Raw genomic sequence first — 20,267 nt, forward strand, 5'->3', positions numbered from 1 at the left:
GATGACCTCAGTGAGAAATTTGTAAGTACAGAGTAAATAAGTCAAATCCTCAGAATAATCTAAGATTTCCACACTGCTAGAACATGACAGCTTCAAGGCCTTAGATGACTTTTGGGGGGGGGGATGAGAAACGTCAACTTGTAGTTGGGTTACTTTCTTTTATTTATTTTTTGTATTTTTCTGAAGCTGGAAACGAGGAGAGACAGACAGACTCCAGCATGCGCCCTACCGGGATCCACCCAGCACGCCCACCAGGGGCGACCAGAGCCACTCCAGCGCCTGGGGCAGAGGCCAAGGAGCCATCCCCAGTGCCTGGGCCATCTCGGCTCCAATGGAGCCTTGGCTGCGGGAGGGGAAGAGAGAGACAGAGAGGAAGGAGGTGGGGGGTGGAGAAGCAAATGAGCGCTTCCCCTATGTGTCCTGGCCGGGAATCGAACCCGGGTCCCCTGCACGCCAGGCCGACGCTCTACCGCTGAGTCAACCGGCCAGGGCCTAGTTGGGTTACTTTAGTTGTTCATTGCTTCTTGTATGTTCCTTGACTGGGGGGCACCAGTTGAGCAGTGACCCCTTGCTCAAGCTGGTGAGCCTGCTCAAGCCAGCAACTTGGATTGGTTTTTTTTTTATTGATTTTTAGAGGAAGGGAGAGACAGGTACCTCAATCTGTTCCTGGATGTGCCCTGATGGGATCGAACCAGAGCAGCCTCTGTAATTCTGGACAATGCTCTCACCAACTGAGCTGTCCGGCCAGGGCAACTTGGGGTTTTTAAATCTGGGACCTTAGCATCCCAGATGGGTGCTCTATTTTTAGATGACAATGTTTGATCCATGAACATTTCAAGTCTAAATATTCTAAAGGCCCAGGATCTAGATAGGTCAGCTCAGTGGATGTGGCCAGGTCCGCCCACCTGTCCCAGTGTGTGGCCTGCAAAGGCGAGACTGGTGACCATTCTGGTCTTGACTGTCTGGACCCTGTCTGTGGACACTCATGATAGGAACTTGGGGGAGGGCTGTCTACCCCTCAGGAGAGAGGTGACCCTTTTTCAACCTGAAGGATGCAGGTGATCCTGGGGTGGATGATAACCCCTCCAGGAATGTCTTACAACTTGGGGGTAGGGTCAGCCCAGGGCCCCCATTGTGCCATGGCGGCTGGTTTGGGGCTACCAGTGCCCATCTTCAACTGTCTGAAAACAGGAGACAATGACAGCTTGTGAGTCCTTGCAACCCAACCCCTGGAGAGTAGCACAGGCCCACACAAGTCAGCCAGGGGGGTGGTGGCAGCCCCAGGCTTCCTGCCAACGGGCTCCCGGGTCATTCAACAGCCTGTTCTTGTCTGAGGACCTGGCCTGCCAATTTTCGACCTCCAGCTAGGCTGGGAGTGTGAGCCCCTCTGTCTGTCCTGCCACAGGCTGTCTGTCTCTCACATGCTCCTGGTTCTCCACAGGAGCCCTTGGGGACCAGCCACCCCGCTGTGGGGTCTGGCTCTGCCTCTCAGCTCCACCTCAGCCTTTCCAGTGTTCCTATCCACCCTGCTACCCCTGACATTCCTGTTTCCAGAGGCTGCCTCTTGTTATGGCGTCAGACCTCTTAGGTCTTCCTCTGACTAAGGCCTGTCCAAAGAAGGTTCTCGCCTTCTCACCCCTTGCTTGCATGCCTCAAACCTCTTGGTGTTTCTCACCACCTGTGAGGACAGGTGTTCAGCCACCACCTTGGCCCCTAGGTCGGTGGCCTTGGGCAAGTCACTAGACCTCTGCAACTGTTGTTAGGATGCAAGGAGCTAATGAGCACACAGAGCTGAGGACAGAGCCTGCACAGAGCAAGAGCTTCCTAATTAAGTTAGCAGAGAGCATAGGTTCCGTGAGAAGTTGGACCTTGCCTCTATTCTTTCTGTCCATGCCCAGTGTGTAGATATGTGTGTGTGTGTGTGTACATGTACACGTGTACACGTGTGGAGTGGCCATTTCTCATTCAAGTACCCCAGACATTTCCACCCCACAGATGTGGAAAGAGGCTCACATGGGGGCAGGTCACCGACATCACAGGTCCTGACACATTTCCTTCGTACCGACTGTGCCGGCCACTATGCCGGCAACCAAGGATCTAGTATCACAAGGGGATTCCCGGCCCTGGCTGTTTGGCTCAGTGGTAGAGCGTCAGCCTGGCGTGCAGGAGTCCCGGGTTCAATTCCCGGCCAGGGCACACAGGAGAAGCGCCCATCTGCTTCTCCACCCTTCCCCCTCTCCTTCCTCTCTGTCTCTCTCTTCCCCTCCCGCAGCCAAGGCTCCATTGGCGCAAAGTTGGCCTGGGTGCTGAGGATGGCTCTGTGGCCTCTGCCTCAGGCGCTAGAATGGCTCTGGTTGCAACAGAGCAATGCCCCAGATGGGCAGAGCATCGCCCCCTGATGGGCATGCTGGGTGGATCCCGGTCGGGCGCATTATGGAGTCTGTCTGACTGCCTCCCCATTTCCAACTTCAGAAAAATACAGAAAAAAAAGGGATTTCTTGTCCCGTCCTCCTGGGGACCCTGTGCAGAGAGGAGAACCCTGCTCCCTGTCCCCATTTCCTTGACCTTGAACAGAAAAGGTCCAGGGCAAAGGACTTCTCTCAGGACCCGTGTTTGGGTTAGGGGGCCAGGACCCTAACTCCACACCCAAACGTGGAGCTCCTGACAGCCACCTCCAACCGGTCCAGCCTTCCCCAGTGAATGGACCTGACCCCGCCTACCATTCCCATGACAGTCCCTTGGCAGAGCTGATAAGACCCACCACCACCTCACTTCCCTGCACCCAGACACCCAGGGTGCTTGTACTGGCCAAGGTGACATGTTGTGGCCTGCTCAGTCAGTGCGTCCAGGACATGTGATGCGAAGGATGACACCTGTGTGAAGGAACCAGGCAGCCAGGAGCCGGGAACAACTGTCATGCTGATACGAACAGACTTCCAGACTTGCTGTTAAGTCAAAAAAGCAAGATGTGGGGGGAAAAAAAAAAAGCAAGGTGAAGCATGCTCTGTCTGGACCACGCCAGTGGCTTAGCGGGATAGATATTGGCCGTATTTTTCGTTCCATAAGACGCACCTAGGGTTTTAAGGAGGAAAATAAGAAAAAAAAAAATTCTAAACCAAATGGTGTGTTAAAATATTTAATAAAATACCATATTTTTTGGTCCATAAGATGCACGGGCATTTTCCCCTCCACTTTTGGGTGTAAAAAAGTACGTCTTATGAAGTGAAAAATACGGTAAGTTTGCTTGCCTTTGTTTGTTTTTACCCAGAAAAGTATGCAAGCACCTGGTAAGGTAGGTTGTCTGAATTCAGAGAACTGGATGTTGGGGAGAAAGGACTGACTGGGAGGGAGCTGTTTCTTTGTAGAAACTTGTTTTCCTTAAAAAATTTTTTTAAATGTTGCTGCTTTTTGAATGGGTAACATGCACAGGGTATTCCTGGCTCTCCTTCCTTGAGACATAATTGTGGCTTCTAATGTGACCTACTAGAGCAGGGGTTGGGAACCTATGGCTTGCGAGCCAGATGTGGCTCTTTTGATGGCTGCATCTGGCTCACAGACAAATCTTTAATAAAAAAATAACGTTAAAAATATAAAACAAGGCCCTGGCCGTTTGGCTCAGTGGTAGAGCATTGGCCTGGCGTGCGGAAGTCCCAGGTTCGATTCCTGGCCAGGGCACACAGGAGAAGCACCCATCTGCTTCTCCACCCCTCCCCCTCTCCTTCCTCTCTGTCTCTCTCTTCCCCTCCTGCAGCCAAGGCACCATTGGAGCAAAGATGGCCCGGGCGCTGGGGATGGCTCCATGGCCTCTGCCTCAGGTGCTAGAATGGCTCTGGTCGCAACAGAGTGACGCCCAGGATGGGCAGAGCATTGCCCCCTGGTGGGCGTGCCGGGTGGATCCCGGTCGGGCGCATGCGGGAATCTGTCTGACTGCCTCCCCGTTTCTAGCTTCAGAAAAATACAAAAAAAAAAATATATATATATATATATATTTTTTTTTATATATATATATTTAAAATCACAGCTGTCCTCCGGGACAACACCAAATTTTTATTGGATAATGCGTAATGTACATGGGTGGTTATATGGCTTTCACGGAATTACATTTTAAAATATGTGGCATACATGGCTCTCTCAGCCAAAAATGTTCCCAATCCCTGTACTAGAGGTATTAAATACACACACAACCAAGGATACACACATTCTGTTTTTATTGTTTTTAAAGATTTTATTTATTGATTTTTGAGAGGGGTGGGATGTCAAGCAGCAGGAAGCATCAACTCGTAGTGGTTGTTTCTCATATATGCCTTGACCAGGCAAGCCCAGGGTTTCGAACTGGCGACCTCAGCATTCCAGGTTGATGCTCTATCCCCTGCACCACCACAGGTCTGGCACGCCTACTCTTTCAAACAAAATTTAAAGAAACCAAACAGAAATGGTAGCATATTATTCACACTGTGTGCATAGTGTCGTTTCTTTTACAACCTGTTCTGGAGATTGGTCCATATCAGTACATAATGAGCTTTATGTTTAAAATATGTTTACTTAAAAATAAAAATAGGCCCTGGCCGGTTGGCTCAGCGGTAGAGCGTTGGCCTGGCGTGTGGGGGACCCAGGTTCGATTCCCGGCCAGGGCACATAGGAGAAGCGCCCATTTGCTTCTCCACCCCCCCCCTTCCTCTCTGTCTCTCTCTTCCCCTCCCGCAGCCAAGGCTCCATTGGAGCAAAGATGGCCCGAGCGCTGGGGATGGCTCCTTGGCCTCTGCCCCAGGCACTAGAGTGGCTCTGGTTGAGGCAGAGCGATGCCCCGGAGGGGCAGAGCATCGCTCCCTGGTGGGCGTGCCGGGTGGATCCCGGTCGGGCGCATGTGGGAGTCTGTCTGACTGTCTCTCCCCGTTTCCAGCTTCAGAAAAATACAAAATAAATAAATAAATAAATAAAAATAAAAATAACTGTGAAGGAAGCACCCATGTCAGCCTCACCCAGGTAAAGCAGCCGAAGATCTTCCTTCCATCTTTCCTTCCTTTCCCCTTTCCTTCCTCCCTCCCTCCCTCCCTCCCTCCCTCCCTCCCTCCCTCCCTCCCTCCATTGAGCTGGTGGTCCTGTATGTGCCCTGACCAGGGAATCAAACTGGCAATCTCTATGCTCTGAGACAAGGCTCCAACCAACAAAACTATTGGGCCAATGGCTTATTTTTTATTGATTTTTAGAGACAGGGAGAGAGCGAAAGGGGGGAGGGGGAGGAAGGGAAGTATTCATTTGTTGTTCCACTCAGTTGTTCATTCTTTGGTTGCTTCCCATGTGTGCCCTGCCGGGGATCAAAACTGCAGCCTTGTCCTTCTGGGATGACACTTTTTTTTTTTTTTTTCTGAAATGAGAAGCGAGGAAGCAGACCGACAGACTCCCGCATGCATCTGACCGGGATCTACCCGGCTGCTGACTAGGGAGCAACACTCTACCCATTTGGGGTGTTGTTCCATTGCAACCGGAGCCATTCTAGCGCCTAAGGCCAAGGCCATGGAGCTGTCCTCAGTGCCCGGTCCAACTTTGCTCCAATGGAGCCTTCCCCTTGAGAGAGGAAGAGAGACATATGGTGAAAGGAGAGGGGGAAGGGTGGAGAAGCAGATGAGTGCTTCTCCTATATGCTCTGGCTGAGAATCAAACCCAGGACTTCCACACATTAGGGCCAATGCTCTACTACTGAGCCAACCAGCCAGGGCCTGGGATGACACTCTTAACCGACTGAGCTAACTGGCTATGGCTGTGTTGTATTATTTCTTGAATATATAAATATGTTTATATATGTGCAGTCAGGACAAAATCCTGTGCTATTATGTTCAAGAATGTTGAGTAATAAGATGTGTATTATTTTAACTGTACCAAACATTTCATGCCCCCACCAGGAGCAAATGAGTGTCTTTAGCTCTACAACTGTGTCAATACTTAGTATTCGTTTCTTGTTTTTGTTTTGTTTTATAAGTGAGAGGAGAGGAGATAGACAGACTCCCACATGCGACCAGACCGGGATCCACTTGGCAACCCCTGTCTGGGGCTGATGCTTGAATCAACCCAGCTATCCTCAGCACCAGGGGCTGACACTCGAACCAGTCGAGCCACTGGCTATGAGAGGGGAAAGGGGAGAGAAGAGGGGGAAGAGAAGCAGATGGTTGCTTCTCATGTGTGCCCTGACCAGGGATCGAACCCGGGACGTCTGCATGATGAGCTGACACTCTATCCACTGAGCAAACTGCCAGTGCCTATACTTAGTTTTTTTCAGACTTTGAAACTGTTGGATTTCATAGGAGTGTAGTGATATCAATTTTGGCTTACTTTGTGCTTTCCCAGTAACTAAGGGGGGGTGAATGCCTTTTTATGTGTTTGATAGTGATTTGGATTTCAAGTGCTTTTGTCCATTTTTCTTTAGTACTTTAAAATTTTTTTCTGAGACAGAGAAACAGGAAGGGAGAGAGATGAGAAGCATCAATTCTTTGTTGAACCACTTTAGTTGTTCATTGATTGCTTTCTCATATGTCCCTTGACCTAGGGGGCTGCAGCAGAGAGAGTGAACCCTTGCTCAAACCAGCAACCTTGGGCTTCAAGGCAACGACCTCAAGGTTTCCAATCTGGGTCCTTAGTGTCCCAGGTCGAAGCTCTATCCACTGCACCACCACCAGTCAGGCTTTCAAGCTTTTTCTTATTGATCTGTAGATTTTAAAGTATTCTTTAGATTAGCCCTTTTGGGTTATATAACTTGCAAATAGCTTGTCTTACTGACTTGCCTTTCACTCTGAGCAGTGCTTGATTAACAAAAACTTGAAATGGACTTTACACAAAGTGAAATACATCTGTTTTGAGTATATAGTTTGGCAAGTTTTGACCAATTTATGCACCCATGTGACCACAACAATCAAGACCTGGAATATGTTTATCACCCCAAAAAAACTCACCCATGCCCTGATCCCAGACTGCCAACAGTCTGCTGTCAGGCATTAGTGATTAGCTCGGCCTGTTCTAGAATTTCATATACCTGGGATCATTTGGCACCCTTCTGTATAAGGCTTCACTTTTTCAGATTCACTGATGTTCTGCAGATCAGTATTTTGCTAAGTGGCATCTCATTGTAGGAACTCACAATTCCTTGACTCATTCATCTCAAGAACATTCGGGTAATTTCCAGTTCTGTGTTTGTTATTAAGGCAGCAGCCCTGAAATCCATGTATGGGCTTTTGTGTAGATCTGTCTTCCTCTTTCCATTTTATGGTCATTTTTAACCTTGTGCCCTGGGGCCCAGCACAGGGCAACAAAAGTGTGAATAGTGAATGAGAAACTTAAGCAAACCGCATTTCCCCATGTATAAGATACTCCCACGTTTAAGACACTCCCATGTATAAGACACTGCCACATATAAGACGCACTTTAATTCTGGGACCCGAAATTTGAAAAAGAATTACATACAAGTTATTGAACTCAAGTTGTATTCATCCTAAAATCCATACAAGTCTTCATCACTGTCAAAACTCCTATCCATTAGCTTGTCCTCATCTTTGTCTGAGGATGAATCCCTGTCTTCAACAGTGAATTCAAACACAAGCACAAAAAAAGCGAGAAATGCAAGTAAAAAAAAATCTACAACCACTGTATAGGATGCACCCAGTTTCCAGACCCTAAATTTTTACGGAAAAATGTGCATCCTATACATGAGGAAAGAGTGTTGTGACCACCTCATCATGTGATTAGTCAAGAGCAAATCTTGTCAACTGGGCCCTAATCTTGTGCATTTGAGGCCTGAGGGCCAGGACCCCAGACAGCTTCCAGAGCTGAGGACAGCCCCCAGAACTGAAATCCACCATGACCTTGAAGAGGACTTGAGAAAAGAACGTGGCAGGTAGAGACCCCCCTTCAGCACAAGACCCAGCCGAGTGCCCGCTGAGCACACCCAGACTCTGACCATGGATGGGGTCGGTTGTACTGGACCAGGGCTTGGTCACTTGTTGCTCCCAGGAACATGCTGGATCTGGTGTTGTGAGAACAGAACTTTGCTCCGCTCCAGGACAGATGGACAAAGCTCATCAGAGGAAGCAAGAACCGTGTCCTCAGACTTGTCACCGCGTTGGGCAGGCCCTAGGACTCGCCCCTTACCACCCCACTTTAGATGGGAAATGTGATGTGAGGGGCTGTGACAACCCTCGCTGCCACAGAACAGAGGTGGCTGCTGAGTGCTGGACTATGTGTGGACTTGAAGGTGGGGTACCAACTGTGTGAGCCCCTGAGGCAGAGGCTGGTACCTGGTACTAAGAGGCACAGTGGTCACTTGCTTTTCCAACTTTATTTAGAAAAACAAATCCAGATCCCCGTGCCCCGTCCCCTCCCCCACCCCAGCCATAACTTAAATAACTTAGAGACAGAGTCGAGGGTTGGGCAGGCATGGGGAAGGGAGAGCCCACTACAGCCGCCGCAGAGCCCGCTTCTTATCCGTCTTCTTCTTGGCTGCCAGCTTCTTGTCCCGCTCGCCTGCGTGCTTCTTGGCCATGGGCCCCTCGGCCCCTCCAAGGCCCCCAGGGGCCACAGGGTCAGTGGTGGAGGCGGAGGCCGCGCTGGCCAGGGACCGACTGGCCTCGGGCCGCCCGCTGCTGGGCCCGCCGGCTCCACCGTGAATCTCCGTGAGCAGGCGGGCGCGGGCCGCATATTCCTCGTAGTTCTCCAAGAGCAAGCGGCCTGCCTCCTCATTGAGGGCGGACTCAGGGTTAGGGTGGATCAGCAGGCACTTGATGGTCTATGGAAAGAGAGCCCAGAATTAGGGGGTTGGAGCTCAGAGGACCAGTGATCCAGGGAAGGGACTTCTCCAAGGGTCCTTAGGAGATGAAAGGCACAATCTAGGACACACGCCTGGGCCTGTTGGACTGCAAAGCTCCCCTTACCAAACCACAGAAAGATGCATAAACCCAGGGCTGTCCCTGGTTTTAACAGGGATCCCAAGGGCAGAACCACAGACTCTGGCTTGGCTGGGCCACACCAGAGAAAGGCACCAGGATGTCAAGGGCGCCCTGCCTCCACCTCCACTGACACCCCAGAATGTGCCTGGCCTTGAGCAGGCAACAGGACCAGCCCAGCCTGTAAACAGGGGCAGCACCCCAGCTCAGCATCCATCACTGATGATGACCAGGGACCCAAGACTGACCCTAATTCAGACCACGACCTACAACCGGAAGCCCCTATTGTAGCCCCCCCCCCCCCCCCGCCCCGGCCAAGGCTGACAAGAGTTGAGGCATGGCCCCTGCGGACCATCAGGACACCAAGACAAAAAGTTCCTCTGTGAGCTCATCTCCAGTGGTGGTGTCCCCTGGCAGCCCCCACTGACACTCCAGGGAGAAGAGGGAGAAGGTTGGGGATCTGAATACCTTGGGGCTGAATCCACCCCTATGCCCTGCAGCAAACACAATTCCCTGTCCTCCCAACCATCTGCCCAAGGGGCTCATTAGAAATTGTTTAAAAAAAATGTCTTAAGCTGTGAGGGTGGAGGGTGTAGGAAGGCAGCAGGTGACCTAATGGTTTAAGTGGCCCATGGGGGACCACCCCTGCACTGCTCTCCCCCACTTAGACTTGACAAAAATATTCCCACCCTGGCTGGCTAGCTTGGTTAGTTTGAACATCATCCCAATAGAGAAAGGTTACGAGTTCAATCCTGGGTTGGGGCACATACAGGAACAGACTGATGTTTCTGTCTGTCTCTCTCCCTTTCTCTTTCTTTTTCTTTACAGAGGCAGAGATAGACAGGGACAGACAGACAGGAACGGAGAGAGATGAGAAGCACTAATCATGTTTCTCGTTGCGCGTTGCGACTTCTTAGTTGTTCATTGACTGCTCTCCCACATGTGCCTTGACTGTGGGCCTTCAGCAGACCAAGCAACCCCCCGCTGGAGCCAGCGACCTTGGGTCCAAGCCGGTGAGCTCTGCTCAAGCCAGAGGAGCCCGCGCTCAAGCTGGCGACCTCGGGGTCTCGAACCTGGGTCCTTCCGCATCCCAGTCCGACGCTCTATCCACTGCGCCACCACCTGGTCAGACTCCCTTTCTCTTTCTTAAAATCACAAGTTCCCAGTTGGGCAAAATCACCCCTAATTGAAAAATAATGGTTCATGAAAACATTCTGCGATTACAGGGTGATGAATGAACAAACTTGGGAGACTACTAAAACACCAGCTTTATGTCCTGAGTCAACAGTGTCCTACACCCACCACTTGTTTTACAGCATTGCCAAATCTTCCAATTTTCCAGAAAAGCTGGAAACCTGGATTTTTACACGAAAGCCCCCATTAACCTCAGTCTATTTTTTTTTTAAAGGTATTTTTTTAAATTATTTTTATTTATTCATTTTAGAGAAGAGAGACAGAGAGGAGAAAGAGAGAGAGAGAGAGAGCAGAGGGGAGGAGCAGGAAGCATCAACTCCCGTATGTGCCTTGACCGGGCAAGCCTAGGGTTTTGAACCAGCAACCTCAGTGTTCCAGGTCGATGCTTTATCCACTGTGCCACCACAGGCCAGGCAACCTCAGTCTATTTTAAAAACACAAACAGGGAACAGACATCACTGGGGCGCCCAGGCCGTGGCCGGCCCAGAACTCACCAGAAGCACATGCCGGATGCCCAACTCGGCCGTCCAGTCCCTCTTGAGCACGTTGACGCAGATCTCGCCGTTGGCGCCCACATTTGGGTGGAAGATCTTGGTCAGGAAGTAGCCCTTGGGCGGGGAGGCAGGGAAGTCCTTCCCCAGCAGGAGTTTCATGCGGAACAGGCCTCCAGCGTATGGGGTCCCCTCTGCAATGCGGGGCGGGGGCCAGGTCAGGGGACGCAGGATTCTGAGTCACCCGGGAAGACCCCAAAGTCCTGTATGCATGTTCTGGTTGGGAGGCAGGGGCCCAGCTGCCTTCTCCATCAGACTGGGCATTCTGGTGGGCAGGACAGGGCTAATTCTAGGGGGCCACAGGCACCTGCCTCTGAGTTAGCCCCAACTGTGGCCCCACTTGTACCACCACCAAGCCCTGGGCTCCGCCCCTGGACGCCTCTTCTCTCCCTAGTGAAGGCCCTGGTTGCATGCCCTGCCCAAGAGGCACAGACACTCGTACCCACGTTCTTCCTGGAAGAACATCTACTTGGAAGCCATGCAGGCAAATGATGAGGCAGGTTTGCCAACTCCACAGTCCTGACCTGGTCAAAAGGCCAGGGGTGCATTCGAGGTCTGTGGCCACTCATGCCCCATTCCCAACACGTGATCCATCAGCAGCCCAAGCAGCCAGCCTCTAGATCCTTGGACCGTCCCTACCTTCCTGGTCCAGCTGAAACACTTCCCTGCTCACCTTTACCAGTAGTGGTCGCCCAGCCTCCAGCTTCTCCTGCCCCCATACCCCCACCCAGGCCACTGAAGTCAAAGCGAGCTCTGTAGAGACCTGTCACACCTGCTGTAACCCCACCAAAGCTTCCTTTCCAAACTCCCTACAGAGGTCTACAGGCCCTAAAAGATGTGCTTCCTAAAAGCCTCACTGCTTCTTTTTCTTCTTTCTGTTCCTACAAAGCAGTGGTCCCCAACCCCCGGGCTGCGAACTGGTACCGGTCCGCAGAGAAAGAATAAATAACTTATATTATTTCCATTTTATTTGTATTTAAGTCTGAACGATGTTTTATTTTTAAAAAATGACCAGATTCCCTCTGTTACATCTGTCTAAGACTCACTCTTTTTTTTTCTTCTTCTTTTTTTGGTATTTTTCTGAAGTTGGAAACGGGGAGGCAGTCAGACAAACTCCCGCATGTGCCCGACCAGGATCCACCAGGCATGCCCACCAGGGGGCGATGCTCTGCCTGTCTGGGGCATTGCTCTGTTGCAACCAGAGCCATTCTAGCACCTGAGGCAGAGGCCATGGAGCCATCCTCAGCGCCCAGGCCAACTTTGCTCCAATGGAGCCTTGGCTGCGGGAGGGGAAGAGAGAGACAGAGAGGAAGCAGAGGGGGAGTGGAGAAGCAGATGGGCGCTTCTCCTGTGTGCCCTGGCCGGGAATCGAACCCGGGACTCCTGCATGCCAGGCCGACGCTCTACCACTGAGCCAACCGGCCAGGGCCAAGACTTACTCTTGACGCTTGTCTCAGTCACGTGATACATTTATCCATCCCACTCTAAAGGCTGGTCCGTGAAAATATTTTCTGATATTAAACCGGTCCGTGGCCCAAAAAAGGTTGGGGACCACTGCTACAAAGCATCCCCCCACCTTCCAAGCAGCACGTCAGCAACCACCTGAACTCTCACCCCCACCTCACCAAGTTTTCCCTGTCCCCACTCCTGATGGGGCCCCCTTCAGTACACACTCTCGTAACAACCTGGCTTACTTTGTAGAAGTTTAACAGAAACACAGTGCACTTGAATCAATGCAATAAATCACTGCAGGACGAAACCATCACACGTAGTCACTCATTATCACTGTTATATCCCATAGTGCCGTGTCTGACAGCTGAGGCCACCAGCTAAGTCTGCCCTCCAGGTTGTGGGTGGTGTTCTCACCACCTGGCACCCTCTCCACCCCACCCTTCAGGTCCTGGGGAACCTGTGCTTGACAGCTCTACGCCAACCCCGGGTATGGCACCCATTAAATGCTCCCATGGAGACCAAGACTGTCTCACTTCACTTTCAGGAACACAAACAACAATTTGTCCTTTTTAGTGTCCTGCCCTGCAGACTGAGCACCAGAGGCGTGCCTGTCTTGACTACCTTGTCCCCAGGTGTGGACAGAATCTCCTGTGTAATGAGAGCTTCCTGCTCTCGTCCTAAAAACGAAGAATGTAAGAAGATAGCAAGTATGCCCCTCCCTGCCCCATTCCCACACTCACCAGGGCCCTCGATGGTGACCTGCAGGTCAGTGAGGTCCTCTTCGTTGGGAAAGACCTTGATGCCATCCGGCGGGTCCGTGGTCAGCGTCGTCACCTCCTTGTAGACCAGGCGGATGACGTGGGGGGGCAGGTTCTCCACGTTGGAGTTCTGTGCACAGAGAGGAGGCTCTGGGTGGGCAGCAGAGCCACACAGGGCGCCCTCCAGGACGCTGTGGCCGCTCTCCTCTTGAACCCTGATGTCTGGTCTTGACCTTGATGTTCTAGGCTGCCAAACTCCCCTGGGTTTGCAGACCACCACCCAAAATGTTCAGGACGGGCCGTCTTGGGCTCAGAGTCCCCCCTAGAAACGACGGCGGTTCTCCGAGAGCGCTGGCGGCAGATGCTACTCTTCCGAGAGCGCTGGCGGCAGATGCTAAGTCCGCTCGCAGCCTCGCATGGGCCGCCAGCGATGCTAGCCCCCCCTTCTCCACCTGTGAACCCGGCTCCGGTCCCGCGATGGCGGCGGCGCTGCATCCTTGCTCCCGGAACTCCCACGATCGCGCCACAAAGCCCGGACAGCCCTCCCGTGCAGTGCCCCGGGGACCAAGCCGGGCCTTCCCCCCTCCAAGGAGCCTGCGGGCCGCCCCGGCTCCCGCCCCGCCGACAGGAATGCCAGTGGGCCCATCTTCAGCCCAGGACCCTCAGGCTGAGCCTCCAACCCCCTTAGATCACCCGAAGCCCCGCCTCCTTCTCCGCCTCCTCCAGGGGGCCTCCCAGCGCCCCTCCCGGGCCTGGCCACCGCGCTCACCATGACTGCGGCCGACCGGGGGCGGGTCCCCCCGGCCCCCTTCCTGCGTTCTCTGCGCCGCCGGCCGGGGCAGGGGGGCCCAACTGCTGCCGCTGCGGCCCTGGCGAGGCCCCGGCGGCTCTGCTCCGCTCCCCGCTGCCTCCGACGCCTGCCTCGCACTGCGTCCGAAGATACGATTCTCCCGGTTGCCGGCCGCACGAAGCCGGCCGCGCGCGCACCGTAGCGTTTTTATACTCGTCCTAGGCCACGCCCCCCTCGCGACCTCCGAGCGTCGTGGCGCGACCCGTGACGTCAGCGCGTATGGTCCTCGGCGCTTGACGAGCTCGGCCCCCTATCTGTAAGCTTCGAGCAGAAGAGGTAGAAGTTGGGGAGCTGGGCAAGCACCAGGCCGACCAATGGGGACACGCGAGCGTGGAAATGGGGACCCCCGGGATATAAGGGCGCCAAAAAGGGATAGTAGAGAGGTAAAGAACGCGAGAGGTGACTTGACTGTTGATTGGTCCGTTTGAATGAGACGCCGCCACAGTCCGGAGGACGCATTCGTTCTTACGCTCCAGAGCTCGTGCCCGCGACTAACGGTCGGCCGGAAGGCTGGGCGGGGCGAGAGCAGGAGGGACTTGGGGGGGTTTAAACGGCTGATGGACGGCGCTCCAGCCAATAGGAACGCACACTCGTTGGATGGCGTCACGAGACTCGCACGGACCAATTCTTGCAGGAGAAGGGGATAGCGGAGAGGCGTGGCGATCGACCAATAGGAACCCTGTCCAAGCCGCATACAGCCAACGAAATCAGTTTGTTTTTGTATATGCAGATGAAGTATCCGCGGGGGCCGCCCGCGCCTCCTCCGCTGGTGGAGGGGTTGGGCGCTGGGGATCAAATCTACATTTTTCCTGGAGGTGCCATTTTGTCTTGGGGATGACCTATGACCTCTGTGTCTCGCTTTGTAGAGGTTCCGAGACCAGTCAGGGCAGCTTTGAAACGCTTGGACCCCCGTCTCTTCCGCGTGTGACCCCTGACCCTGGCCAGGCCTCAGTCACGAGTTCTTGGGCCTCGGTTTCCCCACGTGGGAAATGGGCAATGGGGATCTCTTGTGATGGCCGAGAAAAAGGAAGCATTCCAGCCTTCCTCAGGGCAGGGCTACTTCTGGGACTGACCCAGGGGTTTGAGGTCTTGAGCCTCCAGGCCTCCAGCAAGACTCACCTTACCCGTCTGCAACTTGGAAGCATGATGGCTGGGACGGCGGAGCTCCTCCAGACCTAACAAAGTCTGAAAAGGGAGACTCGTGCTGACGCCAAGAGAGGAGGAGGCCACGGGGGGGGGGGGGGGGGGCGCGAAGTGACCTCACTGGCTCCTCTGAGCATGTGGGCCACGGTGCCCACTCATCCCAGGGAGTCGGGGCCCGTGTGGCTAGTGTCCTGAAGAGACCCCTGGCCACCAGCTTCTGGGCAAGGTGGCAAGATGTGGAGGCACCAGCCATAGTGACATCCAAAGTCATGGAGGCTGGGTGTACAGACACCCGCAACCTGCCCTTCCGTCTTCACCTGCTGGACACGGGCCATTCAGCCCTCTTTTTTGTGTGTGTGACAGGGACAGAGACAAGAGAGGGACAGATAGGAAGGGAGAGAGATGAGAAGCATCGGTTCTTCTTTGCAGCACCTTAGTTGTTCATTGATTGCTTTCTCATATGTGCCTTGAGGGGGGGGAGGGGCTACAGCAGAGCCAGTGACCCTTTGCTCAAACCAGAAGAGCCCGTGCTCAAGCTGGTGACCTCGGGATTTCAAACCTGGGTCCTCTGCGTCCCAGTCTGATGCTCCATCCACTGCGTCACTGCCTGGCCAAGCCTAGCTTCAGAAATTAATCTTCATGTCTTCTGTTCATCTGTATTGAATTACAAAGAAACACATGCTTGGAGAGAAAGCCTCTCGCTCACTGCAGTGCTTGAAGTGAAAACAGGAGCTCTGTCCAGCCCTCAATCACTGCCACCGCCACATTCGCAGCCTTCAGGCACCTGCTCGTGACCTGGGGGGTGTCTTCCTCCCCACACGCCCTCCCTTGGCCGTGTGTGTGTGTGTGTGTGTGTGTGTGTGTGTCTGTGTGTGTGTCTGTGTACAGGAGCAGCTCAGTGGTGTTCCTGTATGGGATCACACCAGCCTTCTTTCTAGCATTCTTTGGCTGACGGGCCTTTTTGCCAGTCCTGTCTGACTCACGGAGCGGCCGTGAGCACCCGCGGACGTTTATCTTTGGGCACAGCTGTGAGGTTTTCAGGAGGAGAAATTCCTAGAGGAAATTCTGGAAGTGGGAGCCCATGTTTGCAGTTTTGCCAAGTGGCCCTTGGCAGGGGCTCTGCCTATTTGCATAACCTTCCAGGATTGCCCACAGTCCAGGACTGCCCGTATAACCCTGGGGACGTCCAGGTGAGTAGATGAGAAAGAACTGAGTGTATCAAAACATATTAATATTAAAACTGGGGCCCTGGCCCGTGGCTCAGTGCATAGAGCGTTGGCCTGGCATATGGATGTCCTGTGTTTGATTCCAGTCAGGCCACATAGGAGAAGTGACCATCTGCTTTTCTGCCCTCCCTTTCCCCCTTCTCTCGTTCTTCCCTTCCTGCAGCCAGTGGCCCAGTTGGCTTGAGCGTGGCCCTGGGCACTGAGGATAGCTCAGTTGGCATGTATCAGCCTCAGGTACTAAAAATAGCTCAGTGCTTGAGCACTGGCCCCAGATGGGATTGCTGAGTGGATCTCTGTCAGGGCACATGCGGGAGTCTGCTTCACTATCTTCCCACCTCTCACCTAAAAAAAAAAAATTGGAGCAGGGTTAAAGGGTTTGGAGGGGATTGTAGATGAGTGGTCAGGGTGAAAAAAGAAAAAAAGATGTAAGGGAGGCCAGGAAGTAAGTTTTTTTTGAAATCTTGAGAAGACCTTTCCAGGCAGAGGAAGCAGCCAAGTCAATGTCCTGATACAAAAATGAGCCCTAATCTTAGCGGCCTTCAAAATATGTGCAGGGCGTGGGCAAACAAAAGGCCTCCCCTTTCATTTGCATTTCCTGCCTTCCTAGGGAGGCTGGGCATCCTTGGGTAAACGTCTCCATGTTTATTTCTGAGTCCACTCCCTGTGGTCGCTAGCAGGTCGTCTGCCCAGTAGTGGCCTTAATAATTTGCAAGCATGTTGCCTGCCCCCTTCTGTGGCGATTAATTAAGAGGAACTACTTTCCCTCGTGCTGATGAGTAGAGGTTAGAGCCGTCCCGTGGGATGGTCCAAGTGCGCCCTCTAGCGACAGACACACCATCTGAGAGACACATGTGGCTCTCGGTGGAAAACCCTGAAACGCCCGCAGGGACTTCGCATTGGAGAAAAACATCCTTGAAGGCACCAGGGTTTCCTTGAATGCTTGTGAGACCGGCAGGTGTAGTGCACGTTAACATTATGCAGAATATTAGCCCTGGCCAGTTGACTCAGTGGTAGAGTGTCAGCCGGGCATGTGGATGTCTCAGATTCAATTCCTGGTCCAGGCACACAGGAGAAGTGCCCATCTGCTTCTCCACCCCTTCCCCTCTTGCTTCTCTCTCTCTCTCTCTTTCTCTGTCTCTTTCTTCCCCTCCCACAGCCAAGGCTCCATTCAAGCAAAGTTGACCCTGGGCGCTGAGGATGGCTCCATGGCCTCTGCCTCAGGCACTAGAATGGCTCCAGTTGCAAAGGAGCAAGGGCACCAGATGGGAAGAGCATTGCCCCCTAGTGGGCTTGCTGGATGGATCCTGGTCAGGGCACATGTGGGAGGCTGTCTCTGCCTCCCCTCTCACTAAAAATAATAATAAAATAAAATAAATAAAAACATTACACAAATTAGTGCCCGATGCTGGTGAGGGTAGAAGCAAATGGACGTTCTCACATGTGTGGGCTTGGCAGGGCTCTCAGGATTGTAAGTTGGTGTTGTGGAGCACAGTTTTCTTTATTTTCTTTATTTTTATTTTTTTTTGGCAGAGACAGAGAGTGATAGGGACAGACAGAGAGGAAGGGAGGGAGATGAGAAGCATCAATTCTTTGTTGCGGCACCTTAGTTGTTCATTGATTGCTTTCTCATATGTGCCTTGATGGGGGGGGGGCTACAGCAGACCGAGTGACCCCTTGCTCAAGCCAGCGACCTTGGGCTCAAGCTGGTGAGCCTTGTTCAAACCAGATGAGCCCTTGCTCAAGCTGGCAACCTCGGGGTTTCAAACCTGGGTCCCGTACATCCCGGTCTGATGCTCTATCCACTGCGCCATCGCCTGGTCAGGCAGAGAGCAAAGTTTTCAAAATGCCTCCACCGTGCCACCGGGATGGTCACCTCCTAGGTGCTCATTGTAGGGGAAACAAAGTGAGCGTGTCATGTGGTGTGCACCAAGATGTTCCTCAGAGGGCTGTGTATGGCAGTGTAGAAGGGGAGCAAATACCAAAGGCCTAGTGATGGGGACTGGAGTAACCATCACTCTTTGTATTCAGAGTGTGGACTACTCTAGAACCACCAGATATGAGAGCGAGTTTGTTGTCGAACTCACTGGTGTCTCAGAGACTCAAATGAAAGTGCTGGATCCTCTCTCTCTGACGACATGTGTAAATACTCATTAGCAAGAGTAGTGGCGACATTTGAAAAGGATCGTTTGGCAAACACCGTCATAATCAGACTCAGGCAAGAGAAGCGACTCACGGAGGCTCAAAACAGCAGGTGAAAGTTTGAAGAGGAACAAGAGAGCTACGTGTTGTCCGAGTATGTCCAGAGCACTTCCTAATTATGGACGGGAAGACGGCCCCTTCCTGATGCCCTCGCCAAGGCACAAAACTTCAACATGGATGTCATCACTGTTCAGTTCTTGACTCTCTGATCTTTATACTCTGGCTGTGTGAGAGAATGCCCTTGTTCTTCAGAAATGTTTTTTAGGGGTTCAGGGGTATGATGTATGTAACTTACTCTCAAATGTCTCAAAACAAAAACAAACAAACAAACAAAGACTTCTGTGGTAAGAAAACCATAAAGCCCTGTGATGAAAGGTTCACAACTGGTGAACCGGCAAAAGACCTACAGAACTTCTTGGACTTCTTCCTGGAACTGTTCTGCAAATTTGGAAACATTTCAAAATAAAAGGTTAAAAAGAAGTGGAAATAAAAGCACACGCATCCAACATCTGGTGTAGATTTCAGAAGTCGGCCAATCCGTCCCCGTCAAATGAAGAATAACAGGCACAGCTGCTCAGAGGCCCTAGCCGGTCAGCTCAGTCAGCTAGAGCATTGTCCCAAGACTCCAAGTTTGTGTGTTTGACCCTGAATCAGGGCATACGTGGGAAGCGACCAATGAACGCGCAGCTTAAAGGGAACAACAGATGAGGGCTTCCCTCTCTCTCACTGTCTCTCTCGCTTCCTTTCCCTATCTCTTGCTCTAAAATAAATAAGTAAATAAATAAATAACAACAGCTGCCCTGAGACTGATCTATCCACACAGCGCAGTTTCAGATCCCACAAATGCTTCTGTCAGATCTCATCCTTGACTTGTCCAAGTGAGTATAGCCTATGTGGATCAGGCTGCTTTTTTCCTTCCTTCCTTCCTTCCTTCCTTCCTTCCTTCCTTCCTTCCTTCCTTCCTTCCTTCCTTCCTTCCTTCTCTCTCTCTCTCTCTCTCTCTCTCTCTCTCTCTCTCTCTCTCTCTCTCTTCTTTCTTTCTCTCTCTCTCTGTGTTTCTTTCGAGGAGGGGAGGCAGACAGACAGACCAGGATCCTGGACCCCATGCTCCTGGACCGGGATCCACCCAGCATGCCTACCAGGCATTGCTCCGTTGCAACCAGAGCCATTATTTTATCGCCTGAGGCAAAGGCCATGGAGCACCTGGGGCTAACCCGCTCTAATCAAGCCATGGCTGTGGGAGGAGAAGAGAGAGATAGGAAGGAGAGGGGGAAGGGTGGAGAAGCAGATGGACGCTTCTCCTGTGTGCTCTGACCGGGAATCAAACCCAGGACTTCCACACAGAGGGCCGACACTCTGCTGCTGAGCCAACCTGCCAGGGCTAGGCTGCTTTTTTCTTGATTGAACAGAGACAGAGTGGTTGACTGGCATGCAGAGGCCCCATTGAATGAAAAACACACATTTATGCCTCAGCATTGCAACTCAGAGTGGACATCAGTCACCCTGCAAAAGAGAGGGTGGGATGCCAATCGTCCATCTCACGCTTGCTCCTGGGCATATGCCCAGTAAGGAGAAGGGCTGTCAAAGCCTTTACCATTTACATTTCAGCTTTATTATTATTTCATAAGAAAGTAAAACAATTCAGAAGTGTGCCTGACCAGGTGGTGGCTCAATGGATAGAGTGTTGGACTGGGATGCAGAGGACCCAGATTTGAGACTCTGAGGTTGCCGGCTTGGGAGTAGGCTCATCTGGTTTGAGCAAGGCTCAAGGTTGCTGGCTCGAGCAAGGGGTCACTTGCTCTGATGTAGCCCCTGGTCAAGGCATGTATGAGAAAGCAAACAGTGAACAACTAAGGTGTCGCAATGAAGAATTGATGCTTCTCATCTCTCTCCCTTCCTGTCTGTTTGTCCCTATCTATTACTCTCTCTGACTCTATCTCTGTCACAAAAAAATTAAAAAAGTCGCC

General features: G+C 52.4%; 1 protein-coding gene across 1 annotated transcript; it reads right to left on the reverse strand.

The window, feature by feature from the left end:
- Positions 1 to 8,349: 8,349 nt before the first annotated feature.
- Positions 8,350 to 13,892, reverse strand: UBE2S (ubiquitin conjugating enzyme E2 S). The gene is made up of 4 exons (XM_066374526.1): positions 13,652 to 13,892; positions 12,865 to 13,012; positions 10,616 to 10,806; positions 8,350 to 8,770 (listed from the first exon to the last, which is right to left on the reverse strand). Exons 1-4 carry the CDS (start codon positions 13,652 to 13,654, stop codon positions 8,441 to 8,443), a joined length of 672 nt encoding a protein of 223 aa, XP_066230623.1. The 5' UTR covers positions 13,655 to 13,892; the 3' UTR covers positions 8,350 to 8,440.
- Positions 13,893 to 20,267: the final 6,375 nt, after the last annotated feature.

This window comes from Saccopteryx leptura, chromosome 3, assembly GCF_036850995.1.
Source record: "Saccopteryx leptura isolate mSacLep1 chromosome 3, mSacLep1_pri_phased_curated, whole genome shotgun sequence".
NCBI classification, from domain to species: Eukaryota; Metazoa; Chordata; class Mammalia; order Chiroptera; family Emballonuridae; genus Saccopteryx; species Saccopteryx leptura.

Excerpts from the sequence above, each read along its gene's own strand:
- UBE2S (XM_066374526.1), bottom strand. Across the intron at positions 10,807-12,864 it reads GGTCACCATCGAGGGCCCTG|AGGGGACCCCATACGCTGGA; the intron begins GTGAGTGTGGGA and ends CCCGCATTGCAG. Across the intron at positions 8,771-10,615 it reads GCATCCGGCATGTGCTTCTG|ACCATCAAGTGCCTGCTGAT; the intron begins GTGAGTTCTGGG and ends CTCTTTCCATAG.